Raw genomic sequence first — 13,436 nt, 5'->3', positions numbered from 1 at the left:
TTTGACCTAATCGGAAGAGATATGTCACTGTACTGGCTTTGGTATTTCAGCAGATGCTACTTATACCCAGTGTGTCTCTCTCTTCTTCTTGGGTATCAAGATGTGAGCTTTCAACTGTTTCTGCTGCCATGCCTGTGTTCATCCATCATGTACACTACACGAATCCTCTAAACCTGTCAATTTTATTAAACATTTTCTTTCAGAAGTTGCATTGGTTGCAGTGTTTTGTCATAGTAATATATAAAGAATTAAAACAAAACAGAAGCTAAAATAGACAGTATTGAGAATTAAAACATCTGCTAAACTTCTATGGAACAGTAGGTCTGCAAATACTCTTAATATAGGAATTGTACACATTTTATAGAATCTGATAAAAATTCCATGAAATCTTATTGGTTTTTATATAGCAGAGTAAGAATATAATATTTGTTATAGTTGGGTTCTCTATTATTATGCATATATTGTAAGTAGATGATTCTAACTTTAATTGTCCAGACTAATATTAAATTAGAGACTAGTTTTCTCTGCCAAAAAGCCGAATGGCACCAGATGGCTGAGGAAGTGTTATTCAATATGACTAGCAATAATTAAATTAGCTAAGGAGTTAATGAGCACTAGACAAACAAAGGCATGAAGTACAGATTTTGAATTCAAAGTATTGATATTCTGTTGTTTGGGGTGGGGAGAGTATCATGCGAAAGCATATACTATAACAATAATGTAATTTGGCAACATTTATTAAATCCCCATTAAAGACTAGACGAGGATGGAAATTGATGGAAATCTAGTAACTGCTATGCCCACAGAAAAGTAAACAAGTTGACTTATAGCTTCATAGCTTGATTTTCTGTTACTTTATTTTTATGTGGTTGTATTTACAGCCTAGGTTTCCTAGGTCAGCAAATATGAATTTCACCTTTACATTGCAGTCAAGCATTCAATCCGAACTGGAAAGTCTGCTACTTCCTGCCTTCATCTAAGTTTGCGAGGTTTGTTGTTTGTATTCCCACTCCTTTTAGTTATTTCACTTTTTATGTCACTTTTATTCTGTTTATCACATATTTAACAAGTCTAAAATTATTCAAGTGTCCCCAAAATACACCAAAGTTCTAAAAATAATGGAAATTTATTATCTCAAAATATTGTTTTTCCTTGGGTGAAAGCTTAACATAGTTTCACCAAACATCTGTTTTTTTCAATCTTATACTGCAATACAATAGCATATATATTGCAATACAATAGCATATATATATATATATATATATATATATATATATATATAATAGCTTGCTTTTAAAAATTGTGTTCACATGTAACTTAAGAAAAGTAAAAGAATAATTTATGGAAATACATTTTATTTTAAGCAAGCTATATAATTGCCCTTGGGACAGTTATATTATCGATGTGTATCTCATTTTGTAAAAAATTAAACATGCCTTTTATATATCTTTGCTGTAGTAAACATTAACGCTAACTTACATACAGATGGTCATTTAAAGAAATGCATTAAAAATAATTTACATAAAAATTTACTTTCAGTAGCTTCTGAATTTTTGAGATCAAAATTGATGCTTATAATGAGTTCTGACAATATTATTATAATTATTTATAATTATATTACTATAATTATTATTAAATTTATTCACTTATTTTACATCCATACCTCAATTTCCTCTCCTTCAACTCCTCCCATTCTGTCCTACACTCTCCACCCCATCCACTCCTCTGTTTCTGTTCAGAAAGCGGCAGGCCTTCCCTTGGGTGTCAACAAAACATGGCATATCAAATTGAAGTAGGACTAAGCTCCTCCCTTTTATTAAGGCTGGGCAAGACAAGCCACCTGATTAGGGACAGGCCCTGTTCCCACCACTAGGAGTCTCACAAGTAAATCAAGCTACACAACTGCCACACATTTGGAGAGGGCCTAGGTAGGTCCCATGCAGGCTCCCTCACTGCTGGTTCAGAGACTAGGACTTCCTGTGAGCCCATGTTAGTTTCTTTAGGTTTCCTTGTGATGACCTTGATCACCCTGGCTCATCCAATCCTTCCTCTCCCTATTCAACAAGATTACCTGAACTCCACCCAGTAATCGGATGTGGAATTCTGCATCCGTTTCCATCAGTCACTGGGTGAAGGCTCTCAGATGGCTATCTGGGTAGTTACTAATCTAATTACAGGGGATGGCTTCCTCAGGCTATCTATCTACTTTGCAAGATGTTGCATGCATCTCTCAGTTTCTCAAAGTACAGTTGGTGTTACATGAATAAAAAGGAGTTGGGAATGTTTAGATTAACAAATTTACAGTCACTGAATCTCGATGACCTTCAATATTCTTTTGTTAGACATGTAAGTCAAGACTATAAGCATTTACCTTTTCAACACATATTTACTTACCTTGCCTACATATTGATAATCAGATCCTGTATATTCTTCCAGTAAGAAGAACTGGTTCCACATCCAGCCACGTTTTTGGCGGTGAAGGATTTTACCATCACTTCTTGGGACGCGGGCTTCTGCAATCATTTGCTGAAGCCCAGGAGTCCTTCTGAACATTAACTCTGGAGAGCAGAAGTGGGGTAGGCATGCCCAGAGAACAAAAAGTCTCAAGAACTGATAGATCGTCATAGTTCACTTCTTGAAAAATTCTAGTGTAGACGATTAGAAAGTAGTTCTGTTTATGGCATCAGATCTCACTGGGTCTCAGCTGGCCTCCAACATTTCAATAACGCTGTGGACGTATTTCCAAGAGCTTCAAGCAAACAAACATTAAAAATAGTTAGTGGAAAACAATTTGATCTTTTTTATTACAATTTTAACATGAAAATGATTTAGTATAAGTGCAAAATAAAATATTCTTTTTTGTTTTATTTAAAATAATGATCAGTTTTAGAAAGTATTATTTGTCTGATAGAATATCTAAAATTTAAGAAAAATAGTGATAACTAATTTCTTTCAAGTACACTGTTTAAAGACCATCCATGACTCTTTATCTGATGACACTGTTTTAATGACTTATAATTTCTAAGTAAAGTAGAAAGACACCATTTTGCATGTCAAGTTTTTGAGAATTTAGCATACAATTAAACTTTGAAAATAACATTTTATTCAAATAAGATATAAGAATTATGAAGAACATGAAATGCAATAATAATATTGTTGAAATTTGATCAGATATTACAGAAAAGTCAAACAAACAGAAAGAAATAAACACATACAAAAGTCTTCTGCTGAAAGGATCATCCTTTCTACTGAGTTCATCCAAAGGATCGCTAGGGTTTCCTTAAGTATAAAAGGCACTACTCCAGTGAACTGATTTGTAATAAACTTAGCAATAGAGACGAGAAGGATCTACTCGTAGCAGATATATGTGTAATACAATGCAAGATCTGAACACTTCTTACCACACTTCTGTCTTCACCCTGGACTATAATGTCTAATATCTACTGTGGTAATAGCCTACTCCCTGCTCTCTAACCTTATACCTGTCACTCTTTTCTATATGGCATCTCCAAGTAATCTCAGTAACATCAGTTGGATGATGTCTTATTTCTGCATGGAAGGCTCATTAAACTTTGAGCAGAAAACAAGATCTACCCTAATATATGGTGCTGGATTTTACAATGGCTTGTTACTTCACACAACTATTTCATTTTAGTCCTTTACTTCAACCCACTAAAATGACTCCTGTAAGGCTAGGGCTCTTTTAGTGTTATGTTCACTAAGGATCCTATGCTCGCTTTTGTTTTGGGCTCTCTTTCTGTCATGCTTTGCTTTCAGAGATCAGCTTAGATTCCATCACCTTTTAGTTCCTGCTTTGATATGTACTCTGGAATTAAATGTATCACCTTGAACTCTATATGTTTTAATTTTTACCAATTATGCATTCTGTTAACACATGAAAGTCTCTTGCAGAAATTAGATAAGTATATTTCTTCCTTACTGTTATATTCAGTCTCTAGAACAGAGCCTTTTGCATAAGAGAAATTCATTGGCCACATTCAGTAAAAAAAATATGGAATATAATGGTACAAACATCGATCATTTTCTATTCTATGATCTATGCCAAGTATGTACACATAAAGACCTTTGACAAGAACAATTACTTATGTTTTATTATTGTTTTAGGCCATTTTTATTCTGTAAATTTGTGTAGATTGTTAAAGCTTTCTAATAGATACTTATTTTATTTCTGAAAATCATAACTGTTCTAAATTGTTTAGAGACTAAGAGGATTGAATTCTCTGTATGTTCTATGAGAAGCACTCTAAGTACTCTGTGATCCACATTGATGCTTCCACTCACATATTTGGTTGCACTTTGTTTGGTTTCCTATTCCTTTGTTATTAAAAAGATTGAAAAGCTAATGCAAATGTGCTTTAGAAATAAGATTAATGATGAACCAATGTCTCCCTTGAGTATATTAAATGATAGTGAGCGCATGAAGTCATACAACATGATCGATGTGAATGCTATTATAATATGCCATGTAATACTCCACCTGAGTTTAGCAAGGATCTGATGTGTAAAGTAGTTTTACAGCCCAGACCCTTGCCTTTCAGACACTTATATTGATTGAATTCTAGGTTGTAGGAACATTAACTAAACTGTTTCTATTTCTATGATATAGGATATATTACAAGTGTTTGGCCAGCATCTTACAGCATTTCTAAGGACACAGAAGTATATGAATTAATATTTTTGCTGTGTTCTAAAAATATTAACATTTATTGAGTCAACAGTGTACTAACTCAATGCCTGTGATCATTAATAAACTTGACCACAACTATATTCAATATTGCTGCCTCCTCTATATACAACAATAGACAGCTAATTATTGTAACACAACACTGACATTTTAGATATTAATGAATAACTTATATATTTAAACTCTGTTAATAAATATTCAAAACTCTACATAAGAAATGGAATCATATTTTCAAGATTTTTCTATATGCAACTGTTTACTGTTTAAATGCCTTAGAAATCCCCAATAAGATGCATGATTTAATAATTATAATGTAAATAAAAGTATATTTGAATATAGATTACATCCAAACTATTTGACATAACTAATTCAAAGAAACTGAATTTACTCATTATTACATTCTTCCAAAGTTCAGTTCCACTACACATGTTCCATGAAGTTAGGCGTCAATACCTAGACATTTGAGAACATTGCTTACTTATTTTAAATACTACTAAAAATATTTGTCTGGTAATATGACACCAATTGTGAAAAGTTTCTATCAAAATAATATTTAACAAAGTCAGTCAATATATTCTTTTGTTTGGGGAGGTATATTTCTTCATAACTCTCAGATACATACATTTTTCTTCCCCATCCAATATGCCATCACTGTGGACGTGTGAGAGTCATTCGAAATTTAACTTTGCATATCTCCCCTGATTGCTCCAGACCTTACTTTTTGAGACAGTGATTCTTCTTGAACCTTGAGCTTGCAGATTAAGCCAGGATGATTGACCAGGGAGTCCCAGGGATCCGATGTTCTCCATCTTCCCCCATGCTGGAGGTATAGGTTAATACCACTATTCCTGGCCACTTTTAGTGTTGTAGCGATCTAAACTCAAGTTCTCATGTTCATACAGAAATCACTTTATGCACGGAGCCATCTGGGTAGCCCATCACACTATTTTAGGCAATCATTTCTCACAAAAAAAAATTATAATGTCTTCCAACAGATTTTCTTAACATCAGAATTTCTTACTTTAAAATAGTCCTGCAGGGCATTATCTAAATTAATTTGTCTTAACCCAATTCATCAAGAATAAAGTCAATTAAAATATTTTAATATGTCTGCAACTAAGGAAATACTACTCCAACCTTTTATCAACATTTGGGATCAACTATTTTAAAATATTTTATACTATTTCCAGTAATTTTAAATCTTTATATGTAAATCTTTTGATTTGTGTATTTCTCCAATAATGTGTAATTCTAAATGTTGTTCAGGCAATTATAGCTTGTTGAATTAGATTCACTTAGGAAAACCATAATATTATGATAAGCAATTGATATGTCCTTTGAAATTCTTAATGAATAAGCTGGAATCTATGCTTCAAACTTAAAGCTAAATATCATAATATAAAATTATATAAAAAGGAGATATTGTACTAGCTAGAATTATAGTTTTGCAATTAAAAAGGAGGTAGAGATCAAAGAAGTGTAGTAAAACAAATGAAGTTTTATAATACAATTTCTAGGTAATTAATTTGAGAAAACAATAAAAATTGTTTTTTTTCTTAGTCTTAAACATAATTAATATAAGTTAACATTTAGTGAGAAATCACCACTTGTTTTGAAACCATCTTTCATCATGATTCACTGTATTCTCTTCATACAAGAACTTTATAAATTTTAATGTAAATTCGGATTCCTGGGTAAGTTCTTATTTGTCCATGCACTGGTGGAGTAGGGATGTGGTAGGGAAGATGTGCAATATTTGTTTCTCTGCATGTGTCTATATTTCTGTCTGTTTCTCTAACTGATCTATTTATGTATTTACTTGAGGTAAGATTTGGCTTTATTTGTCAGTCTAATCTGACTTTATTATTTATACCAGACTAGCTTGAGAATCATTGCAATCCTTCTGCTGCAGCCTCCTTGAGTCCAGAACTCACAGGTGTGTGTGTGTGTCTGTCAATATTTTCTCTTTCTAGTCCTAGTGCAGCTAGACATATGCAAGGAATATCAGAAGCACAGACCTCCTTTATATCGGAAATATCCTTCAAATTGTTTATGAGATTTTGAGTATAGTGCTTTAGAGACAAATTTATGTTTTACTGTATATATTGGATGATAATCAAGACTCTAATGGGAAATACCAGAACAGTATCACTAAATATTATTATTACTGTTACTATTAATATTATTATTTTAACAGAAAGTCTTTCTTTCTCAGAATAGTACTCAACAGCATCTCTTTGTCTGGCCATGCTATAAAATAAATCCCTTTGAAAGTACACATGAATGAGATTGACATACTGATTTCATTTCTGTTTTCTTATCTAAGAATTTTCATTCTTCTGATGAAATGGTTATCAAATGTTGTTTCCTCCAAAACAAGTTAACATAAGTATATAGCAGGCAAGATCAAAAATTATAATGTAATAAGCACATCAGTGAATTTCAATTACTCATTGTCTCTACACATCACTGCTGATCACTACCATACATTGTTGGCTGAAAAAAGAAATTAGTCATTCTTCAGTCAATTGGTTATAGTCATTAGGATAGTAATGTAATAGATTTTAATCTTTCGCCATCTCTAAGAATAATACCAATTGCTAATGATTATTGAGAACAAATTTAAGCCAATTTGGGTGAACACTTTAAATACTTTTAGAATTCCATACAATAAATACAGGCTAATATGATTTCAATATTAAAAAACAGACATTTTTCAGGTGGGCTTTTTACAATTCAAATGAGTCAAAGCATATTAAATACTTGCTTTTTTATTTAACTAAGGCCAATCTATGCATATTAAATAAAGAATTATGAGACAATTGAATCAAAGCATTACACTAAGGACTCAAATAAAATGAGGCCATATGCTTGATCATATTTTCCAAGAGTTCATTACACACTACCTACTGTGTTCTAATGTCAGAAAATGTGGAATTTTACATTGAATATTTATCACTCTATTATAAGTATTCTGCACATGCATTTATTTTTAGGTATAACTTAAAACAAGGACTCATATTGTCTAATTTTTTTACTAATGCAAGGATCCACACAGTGCTCAATAATTTTTAAACTAGACAAAATATTAATATCACTCATAAAATATTTCAATATGAAGGAATATTGGTTCTTTTGCCTTAAGACCAAACTAAATTATGATCTTATATTTACAAAATCTTATTTGCATAATAACATGGCAGACCTTACATTAGCAGGCCAAACAAGCAATGGTACCTTTTAAATTGAGCAGTAAGTGCAAGACCAAGATTGCTAGTTTCAAATAAGCCATCACTCACTGCAAAGAATGCTACCAAATTGCATAATGACATACAAAAAGCTTAGATCATTGCTATTTTTATTCAAGAAAAAAAATAAGTTTAATTACATGGATTTTCAGATCCTGAATGTGACTAACACAAACATTTTATAGATGTCAGCAGCTATACTATGTGTTAATATCTTCACAAAACCATTTTCCAAGCCAGACACAATTCACTTAAATTTGAAAGTTTGGTAAGTAATACAAGATTCAATGACTGAGGTATCCCACTCTCTAAGATTCTGCGAATAGGTAAAAGAAGAGCATTCAATAGTTTCCCCTCCTGCGTCCTTAACTTTTATTTTTTTGATTCAGCAGCAAATGAGAGTGTCCCAGATGTAACTTAATCCATGACCAAGTTAGCAGTGCCAGTACAGCTGTGACATTACAACTGCAACTTCCTGGAAATCTCATTTTACTGTAGCTGGAGTTTATTTCATTATATGGAATGAGAAGCAAGAATGCTTTCAGGGTATCTTAAAGATGTTCAGATAAAAGCCATCTGCTACCAAATTTTCTTAGATCTGGGACTTATATGGGTTCTGTAAAACAGCTAATATGTGTGTATACTTACATATACATAAATGTGATATATATTATCACATTTTATCAGTAATGAACTTTCATTTCTGTTCAGTATGTCACATTTTTGTGGAAAACTACTCCATAAAATACAACAAAAATAACTTCTATGGAGACTGGACAAGGCAACCCAATAGGAGGAAAAGAGACTCAATGCAAGCAAAAGAATCAGAGATACACCTGCTCCCACTGTTAGGAGTACCACAAAACGCCAAGCTGACAGTCACAATATATCCACAGAGGACCTTCAAGACCATGTAGTTAGTCCCTGTGTATGGTGCTTCGGTCTTTGTGAGCTCATGTGAGCCCTGCCTAGTTAAACTGGTAGGCCATGCTCTCCAGGTTTGACTGTCCTCTCTTAGAGGTCTCCTCTTTTCCAAAGAGTAAAGGGTAGAGGGGCTGAATCTGAGGGAGATGGAAGGTGATAGAAAAATAGGAGAAAAGGGAGAGAAAACTGAGTTTGGAATGTATTGAGTGAGAGAAGAATCTATTTTCAATGGGAAATAAACAAATAAATACAAATATCTCTTAAATTACTCACCTGTAGGCAACATGTAACACTAAAATTACCCCATAGATATTAGCTCTTATTGTCTTGAGTATAGACACAGTTCGATCTGGATAACGCTTGGCTCAATTTTAATTTGTACTTTCTATCAGCGTTTGCAACTGAACAAAAAGAAGCAAGATTTATATATTTATATTTAAGTGTTTTTTATTAATGTTAAGTCCCCATTGATGTGGGATTCCCCTCTGTATGCTGTGAATATCATTGGTTAATAAAGAAACTGTTTTGGCCTGTGATAGGGCGAAAGAATAGAGCTAGGTGGAGATAATATACTGAATGCTGGGAGAAGAAAGATGGAGTTTAGAGAATCCTTGGGGCTGCTACCAGAAAAAGACATGCTGAAACCTTGCTGGTAGGCCATGACAAAAGATTCATGGTAAATTATAAAATAATAGAGATGGATTAATTTTAGATGTAAGAGCTAGCTAGCAATATGCTTAAGTATTTGGCCAAGGAGTGACTTAATTAATACAGTTCCTATTCGGTTATTTCGGGAGTCTGGGCAACCGGGAAATGAACAAGTGTCCTCACTACTTCACTTTTCTTTTCCCTTATCTCCCCCCCTCTCTTCTTCACTCTTCTCCATTCCCCCACCTTCTCCCATTCCCTTCTCCTTCCATAACCCACTAAATGAACTCTATATGCAAACTGTCTATGCCATGGTATATCTATCTTTCTGTCTCCTATGTGGCCTCAGGCCACCCTTCAGGGGACCCACCAAAGCCTTGGTCCACCCACTACCACCCCACCACCCCTCGTGGGACCAGCCTCACAACCACCCGCCTTCATTGATAATAATAGTCTTAGCTATATAAATTCCACACATTGCTTTTTTCTTAAATATACCACTAACATGACAGAACTTCAGTAAAAAAGAAGAAAAGCCATTTAAGAACAAAGATTCAACTATTTTTAACATTGAGTTTTTAAAGAATTTTGTTAGTAGAAAGGAAGGTTGAATTATTTAAAACTGTAATGTGCCTAATCAAAACAGACTTTGATGAGTATGTACGTGTTTCCCTTTTTCATCTTTGTACTCATTAACTACAAACTCTAATCCCCACTCTACAATTACCAATTGCTAGAGTACATTCTTTGAATTCCAAGTGAAATTCTGCATGCAGTCTTTCATTTGATAAGAATAGCCAAAACACCAGTTGAGGAGATCATTTATATGAAATATTGGAGTTCATAATTCTGTTCAGTGAATTATTTGGTGCTTGAATACAGTGTAATATTTATCACTAAAACAAATATAACAAGTGTAAAAGGAAATAATGTCTATATCTCCCAGATTCTAAGAGAATCTCTACACATTATATATTTCACTTATCTCCAGCCACCATTACTGTGGGTTCATTTCAGTAAGATTATAGTAGTCAAAGACATGTACCAGAACTAAACCAAAGCAGCGGTTTTCTGGATCATTAAGGCCTAATCTACAAAGCGCCATTCATTCACTTAGTTGAAAATTATTCTTGTAAGCAGATTTCCGTTCAGCATTTCTTCTCCTATATAGTTGCTACAACTAGTATATGCTCTGTGTTAAGTATAATCTTTCAAGTTTTTGTACTTGATACTATCCCTCACTACTTTTCCCATTTTGTTAGATGGCTGCATAACCATATCTTGGGAAAAGAAGCATAATCTTATTGTCTGCTTTTCCTTTGTGTGTATGTGTATGTGTGTGTGTGCGCACACACACATACTCAATACCCTTAAATTGACTAAGTTAATTAAACAAAATATTTCTGTTGATGACACTATAGTTTATTATACTAACTTTTAACATAACTGGGTGGATGTAGTAAGAAATATGTGGAAGCAATGAAGTAGAGAGTATGCATAAAAATCTCCAGTGTTTTTGTACATCATGCATTCTTGCTTTCATGACCCCATAAAATATCATGGAATAAAAACAGTTAAAAACAAAGAATGCATCACAAGGCATAATTTTTCTATAATTCAGGTTTTTCACAGCAATTTAGTAGTTCTTTTGGTATCTTCTATTATTATTTTCCAATTCTCTCTTTATTCTATAATTTAATCCTCTGTCATATGTATAGGTAGCAAAGATTTTATCTGTTTTGACAAACCATCTCTTCACTCAGTTACTTCCTTTGCAATGAGGATCTTCAGAATTTCCTGCAATTCCATTCCTCATTTCTTGGGGCCATTTCTTAAGCTATTGGGTCTCTAGTTAGAAAATTCTCTGTCTAGATCTTGATGTGTTTTCTCAAATAACTAAATTGAACACAATTACATGAACCCCAGGCAAACTGCTTCTGGGATGTAGCCAAAGCACTCAAAGTCAACATAACAGAGATATTTGGACATCAATGTTTGTCTCAAAGTATTATTTGCATTAACCACATTGTAGAATCAACATAGAAGGCTGAGAATAAATTGAAAAAAGAGAAAATATGACATTTTATGCATTTACATTTATTATTTTAATATACATATATATGTTATATATATATATATATATATATACACACACACACACACAAAATGGAGTCTTTTTCAACCATAAGAAATTAAGTTATTTGGTAGAAAATCAATACAATGTGAGATCATCATACTAAACAAATAGTACATTTCTTATCTCAGTTGTAGATTCTACATTTTATAAAGATAATTACATGAATATGGTAAAGAAGTTATATAGTAAAAAGAATAGGAGGAAGATGGAGGAGGAGAAAGTGGGAGGAGATAGTATTGTGTGTGATTATGTCACAGTGTAAGAAACTATTTTTATGAGATTTACCAGTATTACAATGAGTATATCAATTTATTTTAATTATTATGTTTTCTTTCGTAAACATGTGTATTCACTTTTAACTTTTAACGTATTTTCTGTGAACAGTATCAAAAATGTATCCTGAGTTAGCAGTTTTCTCTAATATAGAATACTGAAAGACAATTTCATTTTGAATCTTTAAAATTTGTATGTTACCAAAATATAATTAAATATCTCCCTTTCTCTTTCTTCCCATGACTCTCACTTTTTAAAAATAATTTCCTCTTATTTCTTAATTAATTTTGTTAAATCTTTATGCAAATAAATATATAAATAAAGATTATTGAATCTCTTTAGTGTTGTTTGTAAGTATATTTAGGGCTCTCTTTGGGATTGGATAATCATGCAGGGTATTTATCTCAAGGGAAGCTAATTTCTACCTCTCACTGAAGCTTTGAACTGCTTGTAGCTCTTCATCTAGAGGTGGGGCTTTATGTGAGCTCTCCCACCTACATTGGCATTTCAAATGATATTGTAATTGTTCAGGTCTTTTGTTAACAGCCATACTGCTGAGATTCCATGGGTGTAGATTCCCTACTGTATATTTAGAAAAAAAAAATCTTGCAGGGACTAGCTGGTAGAATTTCAGGTTTTTAAAGAAACAGAAGAGAGGTCACGCAAATAAAATAAACAAATGAAACAATTGTGCTTTAAGAGAAGGGATATCGGCAACAACAACAAAGATCACTGGCAGTAGATTACAAGTCTAGCATAAAAATCTAAGTCCTAGACCTTCCAGAAAGAAATATCTTAGGAAGAATGTTCTGTGATTTTAATAGGCAAAAACTTTTTAGAGATGATAGTAAATCAGGACCCTTGAAAAAAAATGACAAATCTATTTTTGTCAAAATTAAATATAATACCACTTACTCACAAATTAATGAAATGGAAAAAATAAGAAGGTCCTTAGAATCGGAACAGAGTTGCAAAACTTTAATCTGGTAAAGTATCTCTACATTAAATCTTCAGTTACATACACTATTAGGTGCAAACACAAAATTCAAAGTCACGTGACTGTTATCCCGGGAAGGATGAAGCAGGAGGACTGTACTGAGTCCAAGGCCCACTGAGGTTACATCATTAGTTCTAGAGAGCCTGAACAACCAAAGGAGACTGTGTCAAACAACAATAAATACAATTAAACATCTGAAAGCAGAGTTGAGGATGTGGCTCAACAGATTAAAATGTTGGCTGTGTGAGCCTGACGACCTAAATTCAGTCACCAGAACCCATGGAAAATGTCAGATGCTATGAGACACAGCTGTAACACCAGCATTTGTATGGATGAGGGAGGGGCTGTGACAGAACTGTCAATAGGTATCATGAGCCCACTAGCACTGAATAGGCAGCACCTCTGCAGAAATATATTCTGTCTCAGAAGACGGAGGGTGGGAACTCACTCCTGACAGTTGTCTTCTGGCCTCCACATGCATACATGGCATAAACATGATTACTA

The 13,436-nt window shown here is 33.2% G+C and overlaps 1 protein-coding gene across 1 annotated transcript in view; it reads right to left on the bottom strand.

The window, feature by feature from the left end:
- The window catches only part of Cdh10 (cadherin 10), a 179,780-nt gene that overhangs the window by 112,283 nt on the left and 54,061 nt on the right, over positions 1 to 13,436 (bottom strand). Inside the window, exon 2 of the mRNA XM_041632178.1 lies at positions 2,395 to 2,749. Coding sequence (XP_041488112.1) covers positions 2,395 to 2,625 — 231 coding nt within the window. The 5' untranslated portion in view covers positions 2,626 to 2,749. The remainder of the gene's footprint in view (positions 1 to 2,394; positions 2,750 to 13,436) is intronic.

This window comes from Microtus oregoni, unplaced genomic scaffold (genome assembly GCF_018167655.1).
Source record: "Microtus oregoni isolate MIOR12 unplaced genomic scaffold, Mior012 000040F_ref0000088, whole genome shotgun sequence".
NCBI lineage: Eukaryota > Metazoa > Chordata > Mammalia > Rodentia > Cricetidae > Microtus > Microtus oregoni.
Note: the sequence above shows the minus strand (reverse complement) of the source record. Positions and strands in the feature narration are given on the sequence as shown.